The following is a 19,466-nucleotide window of genomic DNA, read 5'->3' on the forward strand; positions in this document are numbered from 1 at the left end:
GACGCACGTACAACTCGAGTATAGCTCAAGATAGTTCAAATCTCTTTAGAACGGAACTTTAGACGCACTGAGTTGAATCTCTATCTCTACTACTAAAAAGAGGCTAAGGGTGACAAAATTTTCAGTCTATCTTTACTACTAAAAAGAGGCTAAGGGTGACAAAATTTTCAGTCGTCATTCGTTTCGTCGTCCGTCCTCGGCCCCGTCGTACGTCGCCCGACCCGTCGCCCCCCTTCCGCCTCTGATCTTTTCTCCGCAAAAAAACGCTGCTCAATCTCTGGCCGCGCGGCTTGTTTCTTGGCCAGGCGATGCTGCGGGGCCGTCCGGGATGGAAACTGCTCCGAAAATATCGTCTACCTTGCGGTCTTTCCCCGTATAGATCGCCTCACGTTCCAATCTGTAGTAACCTCCCCAGCTTGTTCTCTATGTTGCCTGCTCGTCCGTCGTCGTCGCGAGCTCCTCCCTCGCCGTCGTCGTCGGTGCCTGCTCTTCCCTCGCCTGTCCTCGGCCCTGCATGGGGATCAACCTCTACGTCCCCTCGCATGAACAATAATACGTCGCCGCCGCCCTCTTTTTCTCACCACCACGCACGCCGATCCGCACTGCGCCGCCGCCGCCGTACGCCCGTACTCACCAACCGTATCGCGGACCACTCAACCACTCCGTACCTACGTGGGTCTCCATTGACGATCCAAATTGGATGCCTGCCACTGTCCTCCGCCCAGGCTGCCTGCTTTCAAATCACCTTCGAACATCCTCCGACGGTATGTATACTTTTGGGCGATCCATTCAAATGTGTGCATGTTGCTAGCTGCCTAGCTGATCCAATCGACTGCCTGCGTACACCTAAAAAGTTTCTGGCTGGCCGATCCAATAAAAGGTTTCCAGCAGCAAGTTTGTTCCAGCGTGGCAGTGCATGCGTATGACTTTGGAGTTTGGAGAGCCATGACTATTAAAAATGATTGCTCAAAGTCTAAGCAAAAGTTCCATCCGTCAGAGGGCTACCAAGGTATGCTGGCATCTGATTTTATAGCCAATCAATCCGATGCACTAAAATTCCTACGGTTCTCCTGGCCGATCCAAATTTCTGATGTGCATATACATGCAGACGTTTCTGGATAAACCTTAATTATGGCCAATCTAATTGAGATGTGCATTCTTTCAAAAGTTTCTGGTTAAATCATTCTGCGGCACCCAATTAACATGAAGCGACTCCACCACTGTATGGCTCTAAACTTTGAAATTGTTATAGATCAAAGCGCCTTGCTACATATTCTGTTAGATATCTAGGCAATTTTCGGTATATTTTAATTCCAAAATTAAATGTATAAACTAGCAATATTTCTATGACTTTAAGGAGTAAAATAAAACATGTGAACATGTTTATACTTATCACACATATAAGCATAAACAATATAAATAACCAAAGTTTCAGGGAGTACCCTGAAGCGGGGCCGTTGCCGGAGGCATTGGCTGCGCTGTTACCAACTGGAGTAGACATCTACTCGGTTGGCCTCAGTCGAAGTAGTCGAACTAAATCGGTGCAGGAAGAAGTTCGCAGTGCAGTCCCGCGAACGGTCACCAAGATGTAGTCGACGTAGTCGTTCGGCCACCAGAATGTAGTCGACGTAGTCGTTCGGCTCGTCCACCAGGAAGTAGTCGTTCAATCGGGCAAAGCCTTAGTATTTTTGAGCAGTCACGCTAAAGCGTTACCCAAAAACCTGATTGCCCGCCTATCCCGTGCAGGATCTCAAGGCGAGCAAGGTTTCGGAGGCCTGCTCACGCTAATTCTGTGCGCGCAGAAATTAGCGTTGGGGAACTCAGTTGTTGCAACTGGAGAGGGAGAAGAGAGGAGCCGAGTTGCCTCAGTGCTCTGGTGCAGAATGGATGAGGGGAATGGCACTCCTTATATAGTGACTCAGGTGCTCAGGATCGTTGAACCTGGACACCATCAGAGTCATTTAGGTGATGTGGTTATGGCCATTAATTACAGATTTAATTGCACGTTTAATCGCACGATTAATTGCTGTCAACGGCAAAATAGCCATCACATCGCGCCGCGCCGCACCGCACCGCACCTGTACGTCACGTCCGGCCGCGCACGCGCACGCGCACGCGCACCGCCCGTCCGGCCGGCCGCGCCGCGCCGCGCCGCGCCTCGCCTCGCCTCGGCCACGGCCCGGCCCGGCCCGGCCCGGCCCGGCTCGGCGAGGCGAGCGAGCGCGCGCGCGCGTGTGGTTCACCGTCCTCCTCTTACCGGCTTCACAAGTGGTGTACACGAAGTCCACCTTTTAAGTCGGTTGAGATCCTCCTCAATTCCCGGTACGGAATTAAGCATTGATTCCCTAGCATTAATAGTGGGCTTTAAATTCTTTTAATGCTTTAGAATAAATGGGCCAAGCCCATTACTCCAACAATCCCCACCAAGAAATTCAAGCCACACTAGAAATATCCTCATTCCCTCATTGATATACCAGTATTCGACAGAGACTGTTAAGTTGAACTTCCATCTAGGACAAAGCCTACACTTATTCACAACTGTGCAATGGACTATGCCTTGAATTGCCAGTTTTGTGCAAACAAGTTTGACCAGAGCCCTACACTAGTACTAGGCTGCAAAAGCATCCCCGCGGTTTGGAGCTTATAAGTCATACTCCAGGCCCTTCATGAGTTTCTATAGAATACCCAATTCTCATAGACCACGACCAGTGGTCAAACTCATATAGGTGTGTTCCTTTCAGATGTTCTGTAGGACAACATCTTTGTTTCAAGAAAACAACTCATTTGTTTAAAAGAAACCACCTGGCACACATTAAGGTATAGACCAACCTGCCATACAGATTAGAAGAGAAATGCACCTTATACACGGAATGAGCCCTTTTTACAAAGGTTCTCTTCTCACTGTCAGACTTTAGTTTGTTTCACCATCCTAATTCACGGGATCTCCGATCACATAGGACAGGTTTCCACTATAGAATGACTCACGTGGGTCTCAAGCCCAATTCCATAGATGCATTGTCTATCACATTTCGTGAAAGACCCTTTGTAAACTGATCTGCCAGATTTTAGCCGTCTGAACATAGTCCAGGGCTATAACTCCGGAGTTTCTCAATTTTCTGACAGATTTCAACCGCCTTTTTACATGTCTAGATGACTTCATGTTATCCTTTGAACTATTCACCTTGACAATTACCGTTTGATTGTCACAGTTCATTAGGATTGCCGGTAACGGTTTTTCAACTATCGGCAAGTCCATAAGGAGCTCACGAAGCCACTCAGCCTCAACAGTGGCGGTATCTAATGCTGTGAGTTCTGCTTCCATAGTTGACCTCGTTAAGATGGTCTGCTTGCAAGACTTCCAGGAAACAGCTCCACCACCAAGTGTAAACACATATCCACTTGTGGCCTTTATCTCATCAGCATCAGAAATCCAATTTGAATCACTATACCCTTCTAGTACCCTTGGGTACCCGGTGTAGTGAATTCCATAGTTCATTGTCCTCTTCAGATAGCACATTACTCTTTCAAGAGCCTTCCAATGATCATCTCCCGGGTGAAACAAACCGGCTCAGTTTGCTTACAGCAAACGAGATGTCAGGTCTTGTAGCGCTCGCTAAATACATTAATGAACCAATGATCTGAGAATATCTCAGCTGATCTCGCATTATCCTTTTGTTCTTTCTAAGAATTAAACTGGCATCATATGGTGTTGAGACAGGTTTATAGTCGCTATAACCAAAGCGACTTAACACCTTCTCCACATAGTGAGACTGTGTAAGAATCACCCCACCATTGATCTCTTTTACCAGTTTTATATTAAGGATAACATCAGCTTCTCCCAGATCCTTCATCTCAAAATTTTGAGATAAAAACTCTTTGACTTCCTTAATCACATTAAGGCTAGTGCCAAAGATCAGTATGTCATCCACATACAAGCACAAAATCACTCCTTCAGCCCCACCATAGCGATAGTACACACATCTGTCAGCTTCGTTCACAACAAAGCCGGCAGAGGTCAAAGTTCTATCAAACTTTTCATGCCACTGCTTAGGCGCTTGCTTGAGACCATATAAAGATTTTAACAACTTACAAACCATTCCTTCTTGACCCTTTGATACAAACCCATCCGGCTGATCCATATAGATCTCCTCTTCTAACTCTCCATTGAGGAAAGCCGTCTTAACGTCCATCTGATGAACAAGAAGACCATAAGAGGCTGCCAGGGAAAGTAACACTCGAATTGTGGTCAATCGGGTAACTGGTGAATAAGTGTCAAAGAAATCTTCTCCTTCTTTTTGGGTATAACCCTTGGCCACAAGCCTAGCCTTGTACTTTTCAATAGTACCATCTGGCCTAAGCTTTTTCTTGAATACCCACTTGCATCCAACCGGTTTACATCCATAAGGACGTTCAACGACCTCCCAGGTTCCATTAGACATGATAGAATCCATCTCACTCCTTACTGCTTCCTTCCAATAGTCAGCATCAGGAGATGAATATGCCTCTTCAATAGTTCTGGGTGTATCATCTATGAGGTATACAATGAAATCATCACCAAAAGACTTTACAGTCCTTTGTCTCTTGCTCTTTCTCGGAGCATCATTGTTATCCTCCTCAGGATTTTCTACAAGTGTATGTTCATTGTGTTCTATCGGCTCAGCAGAGCCATCATCCTCGATGAACTCTTGCCTAGATGAACTTGTTTCATCTCTCATGGGAAAAATGTTTTCAAAAAATGTAGCATCTCTGGACTCCATTATAGTACCAACATGCATGTCAGGTACTCCAGATTTCACTATTAAAAATCTATATCCAACGCTGCGAATAGCATAACCTAGAAAGATACAATCCACAGTTTTAGGTCCAAGCTTACGTTTCTTGGTTATTGGCACACTCACTTTTGCCAAACAACCCCATGTACGTAAGTATGACAGTGTTGGCCTTTTCTTCTCCCATTCCTCGAATGGAGTTATCTCTTTATTCTTTGTAGGAACACGGTTTAGGACATGACATGCAGTCAATATAGCCTCACCCCACCATTCCTTGGAAAGTCCCGCTGTATCTAACATGGCGTTAACCAAATCCGTTAGAGTGCGGTTCTTTCTTTCGGCAACCCCATTTGACTGAGGTGAATAGGGAGGCGTCCTCTCATGAATAATACCATGTTCCTCGCAGAATAAAGTAAATAAATTTGAGAAATACTCGCCACCACGATCTGACCTAACTCTTTTGATCTTTCTCTCAAGTTGGTTTTCTACTTCAGCTTTATAGATTTTAAAGTAATGTAAAGCTTCATCTTTTGACTTCAACAAATAGATGTAACAAAATCTAGTACTATCATCAATCAAAGTCATGAAATATTTTTTACCACCTTTTGTCAACACTCCATTCATTTCGCACAAATCGGAATGAATTAATTCTAAGGGTGCCAAGCTCCTTGCCTCCGCGGTCTTATGAGGCTTACGAGTTTGTTTTGATTCAACACATACATGACACTTAGAATTTTTGACAAAAGTGAACTTTGGAATTAAGCTCAAATTAGCTAAGCGCATCATACAACCAAAATTAACGTGACAAAGCCTCGAATGCCAAACATTTGTTTCATCAACGTTAATAACATTGTATGCAATTTTATTACAAACATCTGACAAAGAAAGACGGAACAAGCCTCCGCTTTCATAACCTTTTCCAACAAAAGTACCAAACTTAGACAAGATACATTTATTGGACTCAAAGACTAATTTGAAACCATCTCTACACAGTAGAGAGCCGCTGACTAAATTCTTCTTGATGGTGGGGACATGCTGCACGTTCTTCAGCTGCACGGTCTTCCCCGAAGTAAACTTCAGATTTACCGTACCAACACCAAGAACACGCGCATGTGATCCGTTCCCCATCAGCAAGGAGGAAGTCCCGCCGGTCTGGTAAGAAGAGAACAAAGAAGCATCAGCACAAACATGAATATTAGCACCAGTGTCAACCCACCACTCGGGTGAACCAAAGACTGAAAGAACATTAGGTAATAAATTACCGTACCCCGAAGTTCCTCCAGGCTCGCTAATAACCATGTTGGTGGAGTCGTTGCCTTTGCGGTTCGGACACTTTGCAGCAAAGTGATCCGTACTAGCGCACACATAGCAAGCTCCCGTCTTCTTCTTCTTCTTAAAAGTGGTTGTCTTCTTAGTCTTTGGTTGGTTCTGCGGTGGCTTTTTCTTGTTCTTGTGGGAGTTGTTCTTCTGAACAAGATTGGCACTTGAAGCACCAACAACTCCTTTCCCACGTATGTCCTTTGCTCTCGCCTTCTCCTCAACATCAAGAGTCCCTATGAGTCCATCTATTGTGAACTCCTATCTCTTGTGTTTTAGAGAAGTAGCAAAGTCCCTCCAAGAAGGTGGCAGCTTAGAGATTATACCTCCAGCCACAAACTTATTGGGTAACACACATGGGGACTCTTTGCTGCAATTTTTGAGATCTTTTGCCAGAGTATGTATTTCATGAGCCTGTTCCACTACAGAACGGTCTTCGACCATCCTGTACTCAAGGAACTGCTCCATGATATACAACTCACTCCCGGCGTCAGATACTCCATATTGAGCCTCAAGAGCATCCCACAATGCTTTGCCAGTTGGCAGCCGGATATAAGAATCCACCAGGTTATCACCGAGAACACTAATGATCAAGCCTCGAAAGAGGATATCAGTCTCATCGAACGCACTCCCTTCCTCTGGAGAGAATTGTTCAGGCTTACCCTCTTTCACATGGATCACTCTCGATAGTGTTAACCACAGTATAAGCCGCTCTTGCCAACGTTTGTAATTTGAACCATCAAAAGGTGATGGTTTGATTGATGCAGCAAAGCTAGATACCGAAAGCCTATTAACACGATCAGGTTTTTGGATTGTTAGATATCTAGGCAATTTTCGGTATATTTTAATTCCAAAATTAAATGTATAAACTAGCAATATTTCTATGACTTTAAGGAGTAAAATAAAACATGTGAACATGTTTATACTTATCACACATATAAGCATAAACAATATAAATAACCAAAGTTTCAGGGAGTACCCTGAAGCGGGGCCGTTGCCGGAGGCATTGGCTGCGCTGTTACCAACTGGAGTAGACATCTACTCGGTTGGCCTCAGTCGAAGTAGTCGAACTAAATCGGTGCAGGAAGAAGTTCGCAGTGCAGTCCCGTGAACGGTCACCAAGATGTAGTCGACGTAGTCGTTCGGCCACCAGAATGTAGTCGACGTAGTCGTTCGGCTCGTCCACCAGGAAGTAGTCGTTCAATCGGGCAAAGCCTTAGTATTTTTGAGCAGTCACGCTAAAGCGTTACCCAAAAACCTGATTGCCCGCCTATCCCGTGCAGGATCTCAAGGCGAGCAAGGTTTCGGAGGCCTGCTCACGCTAATTCTGTGCGCGCAGAAATTAGCGTTGGGGAACTCAGTTGTTGCAACTGGAGAGGGAGAAGAGAGGAGCCGAGTTGCCTCAGTGCTCTGGTGCAGAATGGATGAGGGGAATGGCACTCCTTATATAGTGACTCAGGTGCTCAGGATCGTTGAACCTGGACACCATCAGAGTCATTTAGGTGATGCGGTTATGGCCATTAATTACAGATTTAATTGCACGTTTAATCGCACGATTAATTGCTGTCAACGGCAAAATAGCCATCACATCGCACCGCCACGTCCGCACGCGCACGCGCACGTCCGGCCGCGCCGCGCCTCGGCCTCGGCCACGGCCCGGCCCGGCCGGGCTCGGCGAGGCGAGCGAGCGCGCGCGCGTGTGGTTCACCGTCCTCCTCTTACCGGCTTCACAAGTGGTGTACACGAAGTCCACCTTTTAAGTCGGTTGAGATCCTCCTCAATTCCCGGTACGGAATTAAGCATTGATTCCCTAGCATTAATAGTGGGCTTTAAATTCTTTTAATGCTTTAGAATAAATGGGCCAAGCCCATTACTCCAACATATTCATGTAATTGATTGCATATATAGGTACGCTCCTTTTAGTCATCCTAATTGGGTTTGATCATCTTATTGGGCAGTGGCTGGCAACAGCGTTTGCGCGGCGACTGACACCGGCTCGAGCTGCACCGACCTGAGCCCCCTTTCCATCCGCCGGTGATCAATGTTGGTCTGCGGGTTTAACCTGGACAGATCCATCGTCAAACGTCGACCTACATGTACGTGGTTATGACATGGTCTTTTGTTGTTCGATCGGTTCAGTGCATCCTACCATATGAATTTCCAGTACACCTAATTCAGTTTCAGGATTTAGGGATGCATTTGTAGCACTGTTTCATGTTGTAGAGTGCATATGCATTTGTTTGAAACATTGAGTTTACAGCTATAAAATCAGGATTTCCTGCGACAGAGATGGTTCACACCCTTCAGTTCAAAATCAGGATTTCCTGTGATTGAAAGCTTGAATTTCGGACGGCTACAAAAGCAACCATGGTTATATACTGGAATAGAAAAACAATTGAGGCTGTAAATTGATTGCGACAAGCTTTTTACTGCAGTAATAATATCCAACATGAGACTACTTTAATCCTTTTTGGAACTTCAGGACTTAGTTATAAAGTTGACACGTGCTATCTCTGTAACCCCGATACTTCAACATGACCCCGTATCACATATCCGATACGTATCTGTGTATCCGTATCCGATACTCCGATACACCTTTGTGCCTTTAAGTTTTGCAGAAATTTGACGTATCCACGTATCCGTATCGGGCCGATACTGATACGCCTATCCGTATCGGTGCTACATAGCGTGCTATATTATATCAGCGTTTTGCAGTGAAAGAAAAGGCTAATGGAATCAATAGAAAGAAAAATCATGTGGTGAATGATAACATACTTTGCCATGCTTTGTCTCTGTTTCTAGAACTTGAAGTTTGAATAATGTTTATTGCCATGGCTAATAGATTTCCTCTACTGTTATAGGGCCTAAATTTAGGAACTCAGGTATTTGGAGTGTGGTGAATAAATTCTCTGTGCCAGCTTTGTACAAATCATACAAAATTGTTTGGGTTATTAAGTTCAGCTAATCTCTACCGCGATAGGTTTATTTAACCAAAATTTTGTATGCCAAACATACCTCAACTACAACTGGTATAGATAGAGTTATATACACATCAACAAAAATTGGGCATATTGCATTACTAATAAGATGAAAAAAGTTATCATGGAGGCAGTTGATCGAAAAAAGTTATCATATTGTGTCATCGGGAAGGCATGAGGGGCCATGGTGGCATCCTTGGCAGCTGTGGTGCTGTTGCAATTGGATGGGCAAAATAAGATAATAATATTTGGTAATAAAAGAGAGATGAATTTGTGTAAATAAATCAATTTTTTGTAATCCCACCTAGATTTATTATGTTTTTATTTTCTTTACACATAGGACATTATTTGCATCGAGGATACATGAAACTCTTGTGTGTTTTCAGTTGATCTACTGATATAAGCAGCAGAGAAGCATGCATGTTTGGTCCAAGTGGCCTACTAGGTAGAAGGAATCTTGATATATTCTTGTTTGAAACATTGTATGATTGAGTGAACGTGCTTTCTTTATATGCTTGCATTGTACGTGTATATAGCCCTTTTCTAAGGTATGCTTTTTCAGTTGATCTATTAAGAGTAAAATGCACTTTGGGTACCTAAACTATTACATGGGCATTAGATAGGTACTCCAACTCATAAACATAACAGATAGGTACTCAAACTATAAACTATTTTGTAGGTACCAGATAGGTGCTCCAACCCAAAAATGTAACAGTTAAGTACTCAATCTGTTTAGTTAGCTAGCATGCTGCTGTGTGACGTCCGAGCGAGTGCGTTTAATGTCGAGCGCATACGAAATGAAATCATGCATGCGGCAATAGTAAACGGTGGTGTTATCTAATTCCTAGTGATTCATGCATGCTGGTCGAAAATAATAAAAGGCACTGGCGCTTTTTACAACAGCATTGCAGGAACCATGTCAGGCTAGTGTTATTATAAATTCATAATATTCAGCCGTGATGCAAGAATATTTAGGCAAGTAAATTGTGCAGTTTTTTTCTAAACTATTAATATGGTCAAGCACAAGAATGAAAAACAAACCCTATATGATATTAAAAACAATTACTAACTCCACCTGATTCTAGATGAGGAAATCTTTATTATTAATATTATAAATTCGTCCATAAATAATTCTAGACAAGCCCTTGCACAATAATCTCAGGATGAGGAATTGCTTTGTTATTACCATTATTATTTATCGATGAGGAATTAAATGCCACCACCGTTTGCTACTGCCGCATGCATGATTTCATTTCTTTTGCGCTCGACATTAAACGGACATCATGCAGCAGCATGCTAGCTGACGGGTGATCAACATAAATAAACTGAGTACTTGATTGTTACGTTTCTGAGTTGGAGTACCTATCTGGTACCCACAGAATAGTTTAAGTACCTGACTGTTACGTTTCTGAGTTAGAGTACCTATCTAGTACCCATAGAATAGTTTGAGTACATGTCTGTTACGTTTTCGAGTTGAAGTACCTATCTGATACCCACATAATAGTTTAGGTACCCAGGGTGCATTTTACTCATCTATTAATAAATCTAATACCGTATTATTTACTTATTCAATTTGTATCCTTTTTCTTTTTCTTTAGTAGTGACTGAGAAGTCCGAAGTGTCATTGTTATTACCCCTTTCTCTCTTATTTTACATTCTAGCAACTTTTTTCCTTGTTTAACTTTGTTTTTGTCTAAGAATAATGGTTCCTCATAGCTTTAGTACTTTAAGGTGTGTTGGACTGATCAACAAGCCAAGCATTTGAGGAGAGACAAGCTTATAAAAGTATTTGAGCAAAGTCAAACTTATATAGAAGAATTGAAAGAAAGATTGGTTTTAACTCATTTAAAAAGCTTGCTAGAGCTATGCGGCCAAGATCTCCTGTAGCTAAATCACATGAACGACAGCAGCGAAAGCATCCAGACCATGTGCTCTCTAGCAAGCTTTTTAAAATTTCCAAATGAAGAATCAAATGTATGTTACACACTCTAGCAAGCTGCCGAAAAGCTAAAATTTGGCTCCATGCATATTTATATGTATGCAGGCAATTCATTTCACCCATAGCAATGCACGGGCATACACCTAGTTCAAAATAATGGTTCCAAGTGAAGTATTCTCCTTCACTGTAAACATAGATAGTGCGGTATTGCAAAGGATAGCCCGGAGATGAAACAAAATCTAACAGAAAAAAAAGATAGTGTGCTCGATTTCTCACGACTTATTACATATAGCATGCGTGGTCTGATGATGAAATAAAAACAATTTACACATCATTCACAAAGATGATATTTGCACAATTGAACACACAAAAGGTCACCACGGGAGGACAATCATATAGTAGTCGAAACGATGTGTTCATTCTAGTTTGAAAGATATAATTTGCTAAATTTAAACAGATCCTTAATAGGTCGTAATGCCATTTGTGAGCTTGCATGAATGAGGATACATTGCTACACAAGCATAATTTTGTCAAAATACATACAAAAGAGCAAAAGCCGGATAATCAAACTATGCAACACATGTATACATTGCTTAGTGGTTCAAAGGTGCCGTGGAGCAGCTTGGATCCCAATAACTAACTATTAGTTGTGTTAGAGCAACTAGCTAGTATTAGCTAAGTTTTAGCTGGGGTGGTAAATAGACAAGAGTAAAGTACACCAGCAGTCTCTAAATTTATTTTGGTGTGTCATCTAGATCCTTAAACTCTTAAAATGTATTTTTAGATCTCTAAACTTGTTCCAAGGTGTCGCATAGGTCCCTAATATCTCAAAATGTATTTTAGGCCCATAACCTTCTCCCGCGGTGTCATGTAAATCCATAAACTCTAAAGATGCTATTTTAATTTAATATAAATTTGTTTTGCTACTTTAAGTTAATGAAAAATTCTTTTGCTACTTTAAGCAAAGGAACAAAGCGCATGCAAAATAAAACAGTTAGTAGAAAATATTCAGGATTAGTATTGATATATCTGCATGTTAAATGAAAAAACTATAATATCCACTGTTGATCTCAAATGTCTAGATTAACTCATGATGTATGATTAATAAGGAGCTAATTCAGAACTAAATTGTCTTAGTGGTAAGATTTTTGAATGAATCTGCCGAAAAAAATAGTTGTGGATTTCAACAAATTTTATAGCAGCTAATCGTTTGGCTGTGGATCTAAACGGGACCTTTGTTTCTTTTGATCTTTTGGTCCGCCTACTAAGTTCAAGTTTATAGTAGTCAAAATTCGATTCCATATTTCCAGCTAATTAAGTTAGCTCAAGCACACCAGATCTCCAATTCAAACCTTGCCTTAAAAGAAAGAACAATAGTCACATGTTTTCCTAGACAACATGGGAGAAAACCCTAGCGGCCGGACAGCTGCGCCGCCACAAATCTCCCTGGTGGTGGTCTCCTCCCTCTGACCTGGTGGTGGTCTCCGCCACAAAACACCCAGGATCTCCGGCTCTCCGCAGTTCCCTCAATGCCCCTGCCCGCTCCTTTCTTTCTTGGTTTCCAAGCCAAAAGATCTCAGCGCCCGGCGCACGCCTCGGCCACTTCCTCTGCCCTCCTGCGAGCATCGCAGCCGTCCACGCACACGCCCCGACCGTCTCCGCGACGTCGGATCGTGTACGCGCCGGGGTTCGGGCGGGCATGTACGAACGTGGTAGCCGCGACCGAACGAAAATGGAAGCAACCGCGGCGCGAGCTGTACCGGGTCATATCCCTGGTTCGCCTGCCCATTTTTTCACATTTCCAAACTAATCCCTGCGTTGGTCAAATGGGTCCCTGCGTTTTAGTGTGGTGTGGCGATGGCGTGGCATTACACTATTTCTCGTTCAATTGAGGGTTGAAGTGAAAAATATCCACGCCAGGGGAAGGCTTCGTGCTGTACTCCACTACTCCTATATTAGGCTGCCCACCTCGCCCTCGCCCTCGTCCCCGTCCGCCGCCGCGTGTTTGGGAAGCGAGCAAACCGCTCCTCCCCACCCTTGCTGCACCATTGCCCCGCTCGCACCCCACTTCGACGCGATCGAGGGAGTTCGGGCTGTTGCGAGCGAGAGATGGCGAGCACCGGCTTGTCGCTGGTGCGCCGGGCCGCCGAGGCGGTGCGCCGCACGCCGCGCTGGCAGAAGAGGCTCGTCTTCTTCACCATCGGGTGCGTCCATCGGCTTCATCTCCCCTATGCATTCCCCCCCTTTTTTTCGTCTACTGCTTTCTCCATCCCTTCTGGTTGATTGATCCGTGTGGCGCCTCGCCGCCGTCGTCTCGTGGTGACTTGTTTTGCGAGGCCGTGTGCTTTGGTTCATTCTGCCGACCCTTGCACAGTTCGTGGCGCGGGCCGGGGCAACATAATTAAGTAGAGTTTTATTGTTCATTGTCGCGTTTATTGGGCCGGTCGATTGAGATTTAAATTGCTTCGAATATGAGACGACTTGTAAGTTGTAACTTGGCAACTCTGTTCCGGCATCGTAGATCTCTTCGTTTCTTAAAACCACACTGCGTTGATGCATACTGTCTGACCATGTTCAATGTGTTATAGTACAGCCTGATATAGTTAATGTATCCAATCATTCTGCCGTGCGTTATATTAGGGTGTTGCACAAGAATTCGATGACATTTTGAATTAGCATTCTAGCAAATTACTTTAATATAGAAGATGTGTGCAATGTACGTACTAGACCCAGGGTTTTATTTCCCAACCGGAAACCGGTTACCGCCGCCCTCCGGTACCGGTTTACCGGACCGGTTAGGCCGGTAACCGGTGGAAACCGGTTGAATTCAAATCCAAATTCAAATAAATTCAAATTTTCCCGTGCAACCGGTTCCGACCGGTTTACCGGCCGGTTTGACCGGTTTACCGGCCGGTTTTACCGGTTTACCGGTCGGTTTGACCGGTTTGAAATTCAAACGCTCCCGTGCAACCGGTTTACCGGCCGGTTTTACCGGTTTACCGACCGGTTTGACCGGTTTACCGGCCGGTTTGACCGGTTTGATCGGTGGGCCTTCATGGGCCGGCCCATTTTTTTTCTTTTTCTTTTTTGATTTAACTTTAAATTCTCACAAACTATACTAAATGAATGATTTTTTGAGAAAATTTGACACCATTAGATTCATCACACCTTGAAGTATTTTTAGGAATTTTTCATTTTTTGAATTCAAATTTAAAATTTGAATTTTGGCCGGTTGGGTACCGGCCGGAACCGGAACCGGACCGGACCGGTTTGACCGGTAACCGGTCAAACCGGACCGGTTCCCACCGGTTAGGTTAACCTTGACTAGACCAGGCAGTAAGTGTTCTAGGTATTTAAGTTGATTATGGTGTCTACCTGTTTCTGATGAGAGTGTACTGCCGTATTATGTACTTACATATTATGTATGGCAATGCTATATACTGTATTGCTTATTATTATTGCTCATCTGGATGAACGAGAAGGTAGAAGATGAAACTCTTCCTTTACTTTTCTTCCATATAATATATCTGGAAATGTGATTCTAAAAATGCAATATATTGTAGCTGTCATACTTCGATATTCTACCACCTTGTGATGCTTATTGAGTTCCTGTAGTTTGGTTAGCTTTTGTGACTTGATTTGCCCATAATACTTCAGTTTTAGTCTCAGAGCAACAGATTTGGCAGATTTTTTTTTCTGCTTGGCACATTGCACGAACTTTTAAATTTCTTTGATTGATGATGACCAACTCTGCAACTCCGTTACATCTACCTACGCCTGTTCATTGTTACGTGCTTTGTTTGTTAAGACCACACCATGTTGATTAATGAAGTCAGTGTTGACTGATGAAAACATGTTAAAAATGTGCTAAAGGCCTGTTAGAATTAGCATATGGATCCAATCATTTCCCCATTTGTTGTATCCAATTTTATTATTTTGAATTATTAATTGATTTTTTTCTGGAATTATATATGAAATGCATATCAGATCATGCTTCCATGTTGTACAGCTCATCCTTTTTGTGGATTAAAAAAACTGACACATGGGTGTCCATATTAGATGACATGAAGGCGCTCTAGATATTTTCGTTGATTATAGTGTCTACCTTTTGTTCATGAGAATGGAACTGCCATATCTGTACTGCAATTATATATGTATGTGCTTTGATCATCTAGATAATGTGATGGTAGGGGAGGAATTTCTTCCTACTTTTTAGTTCCTATATACCTGGAATGTGGCTCTAATCATGCACCTGTACAATTTACTTGTTAGTCATGCTGTTCGATCGGTAAAGTAGCTAAGGGTTTTCAGCAGTTCGCAATTGCTGTCTGCGTTGGTGTTGCATAATGTACTTAAGAAAATAATCTTTAGCCATTGTACTAGAATACTTTTATGAATCCTAGAAGTGACAATTTGTAACCCACAAATAGTGTAAGGAAACTCCACCTTAGATGTTGCTGCAATCCTACAGGCGCCATTCACTCCTTTTACCTCAGTTTAATTGCTATTCTATATTTCAGGACTGACACTTCTGTTCTTAACCTTTTGTAGAGTTGGAACCTTGACTTATGCTTGTCAAGATAATCAGGTTCTTCAAATTTGTGATGGGACCGGAAAAAAGAAGAAGGTGGTTATCCTTGGAACTGGGTGGGCAGGAGCAAGCTTCTTGAGAAATATTGACACATCTTTGTATGATATCCATGTGGTATCACCTCGCAACTACTTTACCTTCACTCCTTTGTTGCCAAGCGTGACATGTGGCACAGTTGAAGCACGTAGTATCGTGGAGCCAGTTCGCAATATTGTGAGAAAGGTATTTCCTTATCCATGGGGAATATGCACTAAATTTATAGCACTTATATGGCTGATTGTCATCTTATTTTGTTTTTTCCGTATTAGTAGTGTATATATGTGATATATTCTGGACCATACCATTGATATGTATAATAAAATGCTAGAGTTGCACATCTTATGTCTGTATATCATTCTGTAGAGAAATGGTGCATTCCGGTTTTGGGAAGCTGAGTGCTTCAAGATTGATCCAGCAAACAAAAAGGTCCACTGCAGATCAGATGTTGGGACAAATATTGATGGAAACGGTGAATTTGTTGTGGATTATGATTACCTGATTGTCGGTGTTGGGGCTAGACCGAATACTTTTAACACTCCAGGTGTTACTGAGAATTGCCATTTCCTAAAGGTAAGTACCATGTCAGGTCTAGTGAAGAAATGGAATCCTTACATTGAATTGATAAACTAAGCTATTCTTTAGAACAATTTACCATATTTTTGTTGATCCCAACAGTACCTTGGGTACAAAATTTCTTATTTACCTTGCTGTACCTGCTGCTTTGTGCATTTGTCGTCTCATTCCATGTCAAGTTAACTTGATAGAGCTAGGCATTTATTTATTATTTATTATTTTCAATCATTATGTTCCTTTGACTGCTGCAGTAGGATAATAGATTCGGTCTACTAGCATCTCTTATAATTTATTGTTTTTATTTCTCTTAATGTAACATGTATAATGGTGCAAAGCTTTCTATGTATTTTGTCCTATGGAATACCTTTTGATAGTGTCACTACTGTAGGAAGTAGAAGATGCTCAAAACATCAGGAAGAGTGTCTTGAAATGTTTTGAAAGAGCCTCCCTTCCAAACCTTTCCGAGGAAGAGTGGAAGAAGAATCTTCACTTTGTTGTTATTGGTGGTGGCCCAACGGGAGTAGAATTTGCTGCGGAGCTGCATGACTTTGTGAATGAAGACTTGGCGAAGTTGTATCCTGATGTTAGGAAGTATGTTAACATTTCAGTAATTGAAGCAGGTGGTCATATCCTTACAATGTAAGTCCTTTAAATGATTTGTAGCCCTTTCATGTCTACTTCCATCACAATCTAGTTAATCCACAGAATGGGGAGACAACCAATGAAGTGATTACAATTTCCTTCCTCTTTTCTTAAAGAACAAAAAGTGTTTGCGAAAATTTGGTGTAAGTATTTGATGCTTTTATGCGGCATTTCTTATGTTTATGCAGTTGATATGAGCTGTTCAAAAAATATCTTGTTAATCTTTAACAGTATATTATTATATGCATAACGCACCTTTTGCCTCCTGATATAACTTCTGTTGTGATCCTTTTCCAATATATTTCATGGTTTGTTTAGGTTCGATAAAAGAATCACCCAATTTGCAGAAGAGAAGTTCAAGAGGGATGGTATAGATTTGAAGACAAATTTTAAGGTTGTGAAGGTGTCTGATAAGGATATTACCATGACCAATCCTGCAACAGGAGAGATTGCTGTTCCTTATGGCATGGCTGTTTGGTCAACTGGAATTGGAACTCGTCCCATAATTATGGATTTCATGAAGCAAGTTGGTCAGGTATTTATCTTGTTCTCCTCCATCCAGGGGTGAAAAACTTATTTCGTTGTACCACTTGTTATAAGTTCAGTATCAATAAACTCTTGCAGGGGAACCGTCGTGTGCTAGCTACTGATGAGTGGCTCAGGGTTCAAGGGTGTGAGGATGTATATGCTCTTGGTGATTGCGCAACGATAGCTCAAAGAAAAGTTATGGTATGTTCATTCTACCCATTTTTTAAAACATCATGTTACATGGTTTGGGATGTATGTTTAGCAGAATCACTATTCATTGCCTTCTCTGTTAGTTCAAAGTGACACCTGCGTCTACCTTGTTCTGTTAGAAAGGCAATTGTGCGTATCAGCCTTACTAATAAAATGTCTAATTTGCTCTACCAAAATTTTCTGGAATTTTTTACAAACAAGAAAAACCAATTAGAAATGTGTTATTGCTACTACTCTGGAGTTCCAAACTGCCAGATTTCCTAAGTCCAAGTTTTCGGTCATATTCCTTGGTCTGTTAGATGCTTCATCAACAAGGTCATGTTAATTCCTACTCATTGGTTACTTCTAGATGTTGCTGTTTTGTGAATGCATATATTTGTACAAAAAAAATTTCTTCTTGTGTCAGCTAGTACTTGTTTATGTGCTTACATATTTATTGGGCTGTATTAATTGATTTTCAGGAAGTGTCTGCAATATTTAGAGTAGTAGGCATAAACTAGCATTTGTTTAGAGTGTTCTTAGTTCTTACATATTTATTTGGTCATTAATATTTTCAGGAAGATGTTGCTGCCATATTCAGAGTAGCAGACAAGGATAACTCTGGCACTTTAACTGTGAAGAAAATAAAAGATGTTCTTGGAGACATCTGTGAGAGATACCCACAAGTGGAGTTGTATCTTAAATCCAACCAAATGAAGGGCTTCCATGATCTACTCAAGGACTCGGATGGCAACTCCAAGGAGTTGAAAGAACTGGACATTGAGCAGTTCAAAAAGGCTCTTGCTCAAGTGGATTCTCAAGTCAAGATGCTCCCAGCAACAGCTCAGGTAATGCACATGTAGCTTTAGAGCCGAGTAACTCATAGTCCAGAGAGTGGCAATATAACTTCTGCCCTCTTTGTGCTGACATTGTATAAGAATACTTGTTGGTGCTTCAGGTTGCTGCACAAGAGGGATTATATCTAGCAAAATGCTTCAATAGGATGAAGATTTGTGAAGAAAATCCTGAGGGTCCTTTGAGGATCAGAGGTTCAGGGCGTCATCGGTTCAAACCTTTCAGGTTCGTCTTCCATGTTTGTGATATGCATCTGCGGGAACAGCTCAATTTTTTTTTTTGAAATTACAGAATCCTGTCGAAAACATACATGTAATTTTGTTGTTGTAGGTGCACAAATGACATAGTTGTTGGCACAATGTGTAACTAGATATTAGTGCTGTTTTGTGTGGCTATGATTGATCTTCCAGAACCAAGCGGTAACTAGTCTGTTGTTGTGTGACCCACAGGTACAGGCATCTTGGACAATTTGCACCACTGGGTGGAGAGCAAACAGCTTATCAATTGCCGGGCGATTGGGTACATGTTGGCCACAGCACCCAATGGCTGTGGTATTCTGCCTATGCAAGGTATGTATTTCACACTTCTATACGCCTTTGGTCAGGCCCTCACACATCTGATTGAATGCTGGTTTTCATGGTCGTTTGCTGTTTGTTAAATACAGCATGCAATTCAGCTGGCGCACAAGGATGCTGGTCGTTTCAGATTGGGGGAGGCGGTTCATCTTTGGAAGGGACTCTAGCAGCCTATAAACTCTTTTCGGCCAATTCCGTAGTTGAATTCCTAAGTAATATTCTAGATGCTCCTACTTGCATCAGTTTTGCTGCCCCACTACTTTCTAAGCCTAGCCTAGCAAGGTTTTCTATACCAAATTTTGACCTTGCCAGTTCTTTTGTTACCATGTGATCCACTATGAGTGGTTCGGAGAGTATTCCTGGCTTACTTGGGATACATGTTTTTGCGAGGATATGTTTTCGATATAGTCATGCTTTAGCTATATCTTACTTTTCCCCCCCATCTTTTTGCAAGTTTCCATTTCGCTGTAA

General features: G+C 42.3%; 1 protein-coding gene and 1 long non-coding RNA gene across 2 annotated transcripts; both read left to right on the forward strand.

Moving 5' to 3' along the window:
* The first annotated feature begins 413 nt into the window (after positions 1-413).
* Positions 414-10,407, forward strand: LOC120708281. Its single transcript, XR_005689311.1, has 2 exons — positions 414-1,009; positions 8,045-10,407. It is a non-coding gene; the product is annotated as an uncharacterized LOC120708281 (long non-coding RNA).
* A 2,590-nt stretch (positions 10,408-12,997) lies between these two features.
* LOC120708283 (external alternative NAD(P)H-ubiquinone oxidoreductase B3, mitochondrial-like) lies at positions 12,998-19,435 on the forward strand. Its single transcript, XM_039993475.1, has 10 exons — positions 12,998-13,207; positions 15,555-15,816; positions 15,997-16,203; positions 16,595-16,845; positions 17,167-17,383; positions 17,473-17,577; positions 18,144-18,413; positions 18,524-18,645; positions 18,870-18,989; positions 19,085-19,435. Exons 1-10 carry the CDS (start codon positions 13,113-13,115, stop codon positions 19,170-19,172), a joined length of 1,737 nt encoding a protein of 578 aa, XP_039849409.1. The 5' UTR covers positions 12,998-13,112; the 3' UTR covers positions 19,173-19,435.
* The last annotated feature ends 31 nt before the right edge of the window (positions 19,436-19,466 follow it).

Source organism: Panicum virgatum, chromosome 5K (assembly GCF_016808335.1).
Source record: "Panicum virgatum strain AP13 chromosome 5K, P.virgatum_v5, whole genome shotgun sequence".
Taxonomy (NCBI): domain Eukaryota; kingdom Viridiplantae; phylum Streptophyta; class Magnoliopsida; order Poales; family Poaceae; genus Panicum; species Panicum virgatum.

Coding starts and splice junctions, on each gene's coding strand:
- LOC120708283 (XM_039993475.1), top strand. CDS start 13,113: ATGGCGAGCACCGGCTTGTCGCTGGTGCGCCGGGCCGCCGAGGCGGTG. Junction 15,817..15,996: donor TTCGCAATATTGTGAGAAAG/GTATTTCCTTAT, acceptor ATCATTCTGTAG/AGAAATGGTGCATTCCGGTT. Junction 18,646..18,869: donor CATCGGTTCAAACCTTTCAG/GTTCGTCTTCCA, acceptor TGTGACCCACAG/GTACAGGCATCTTGGACAAT.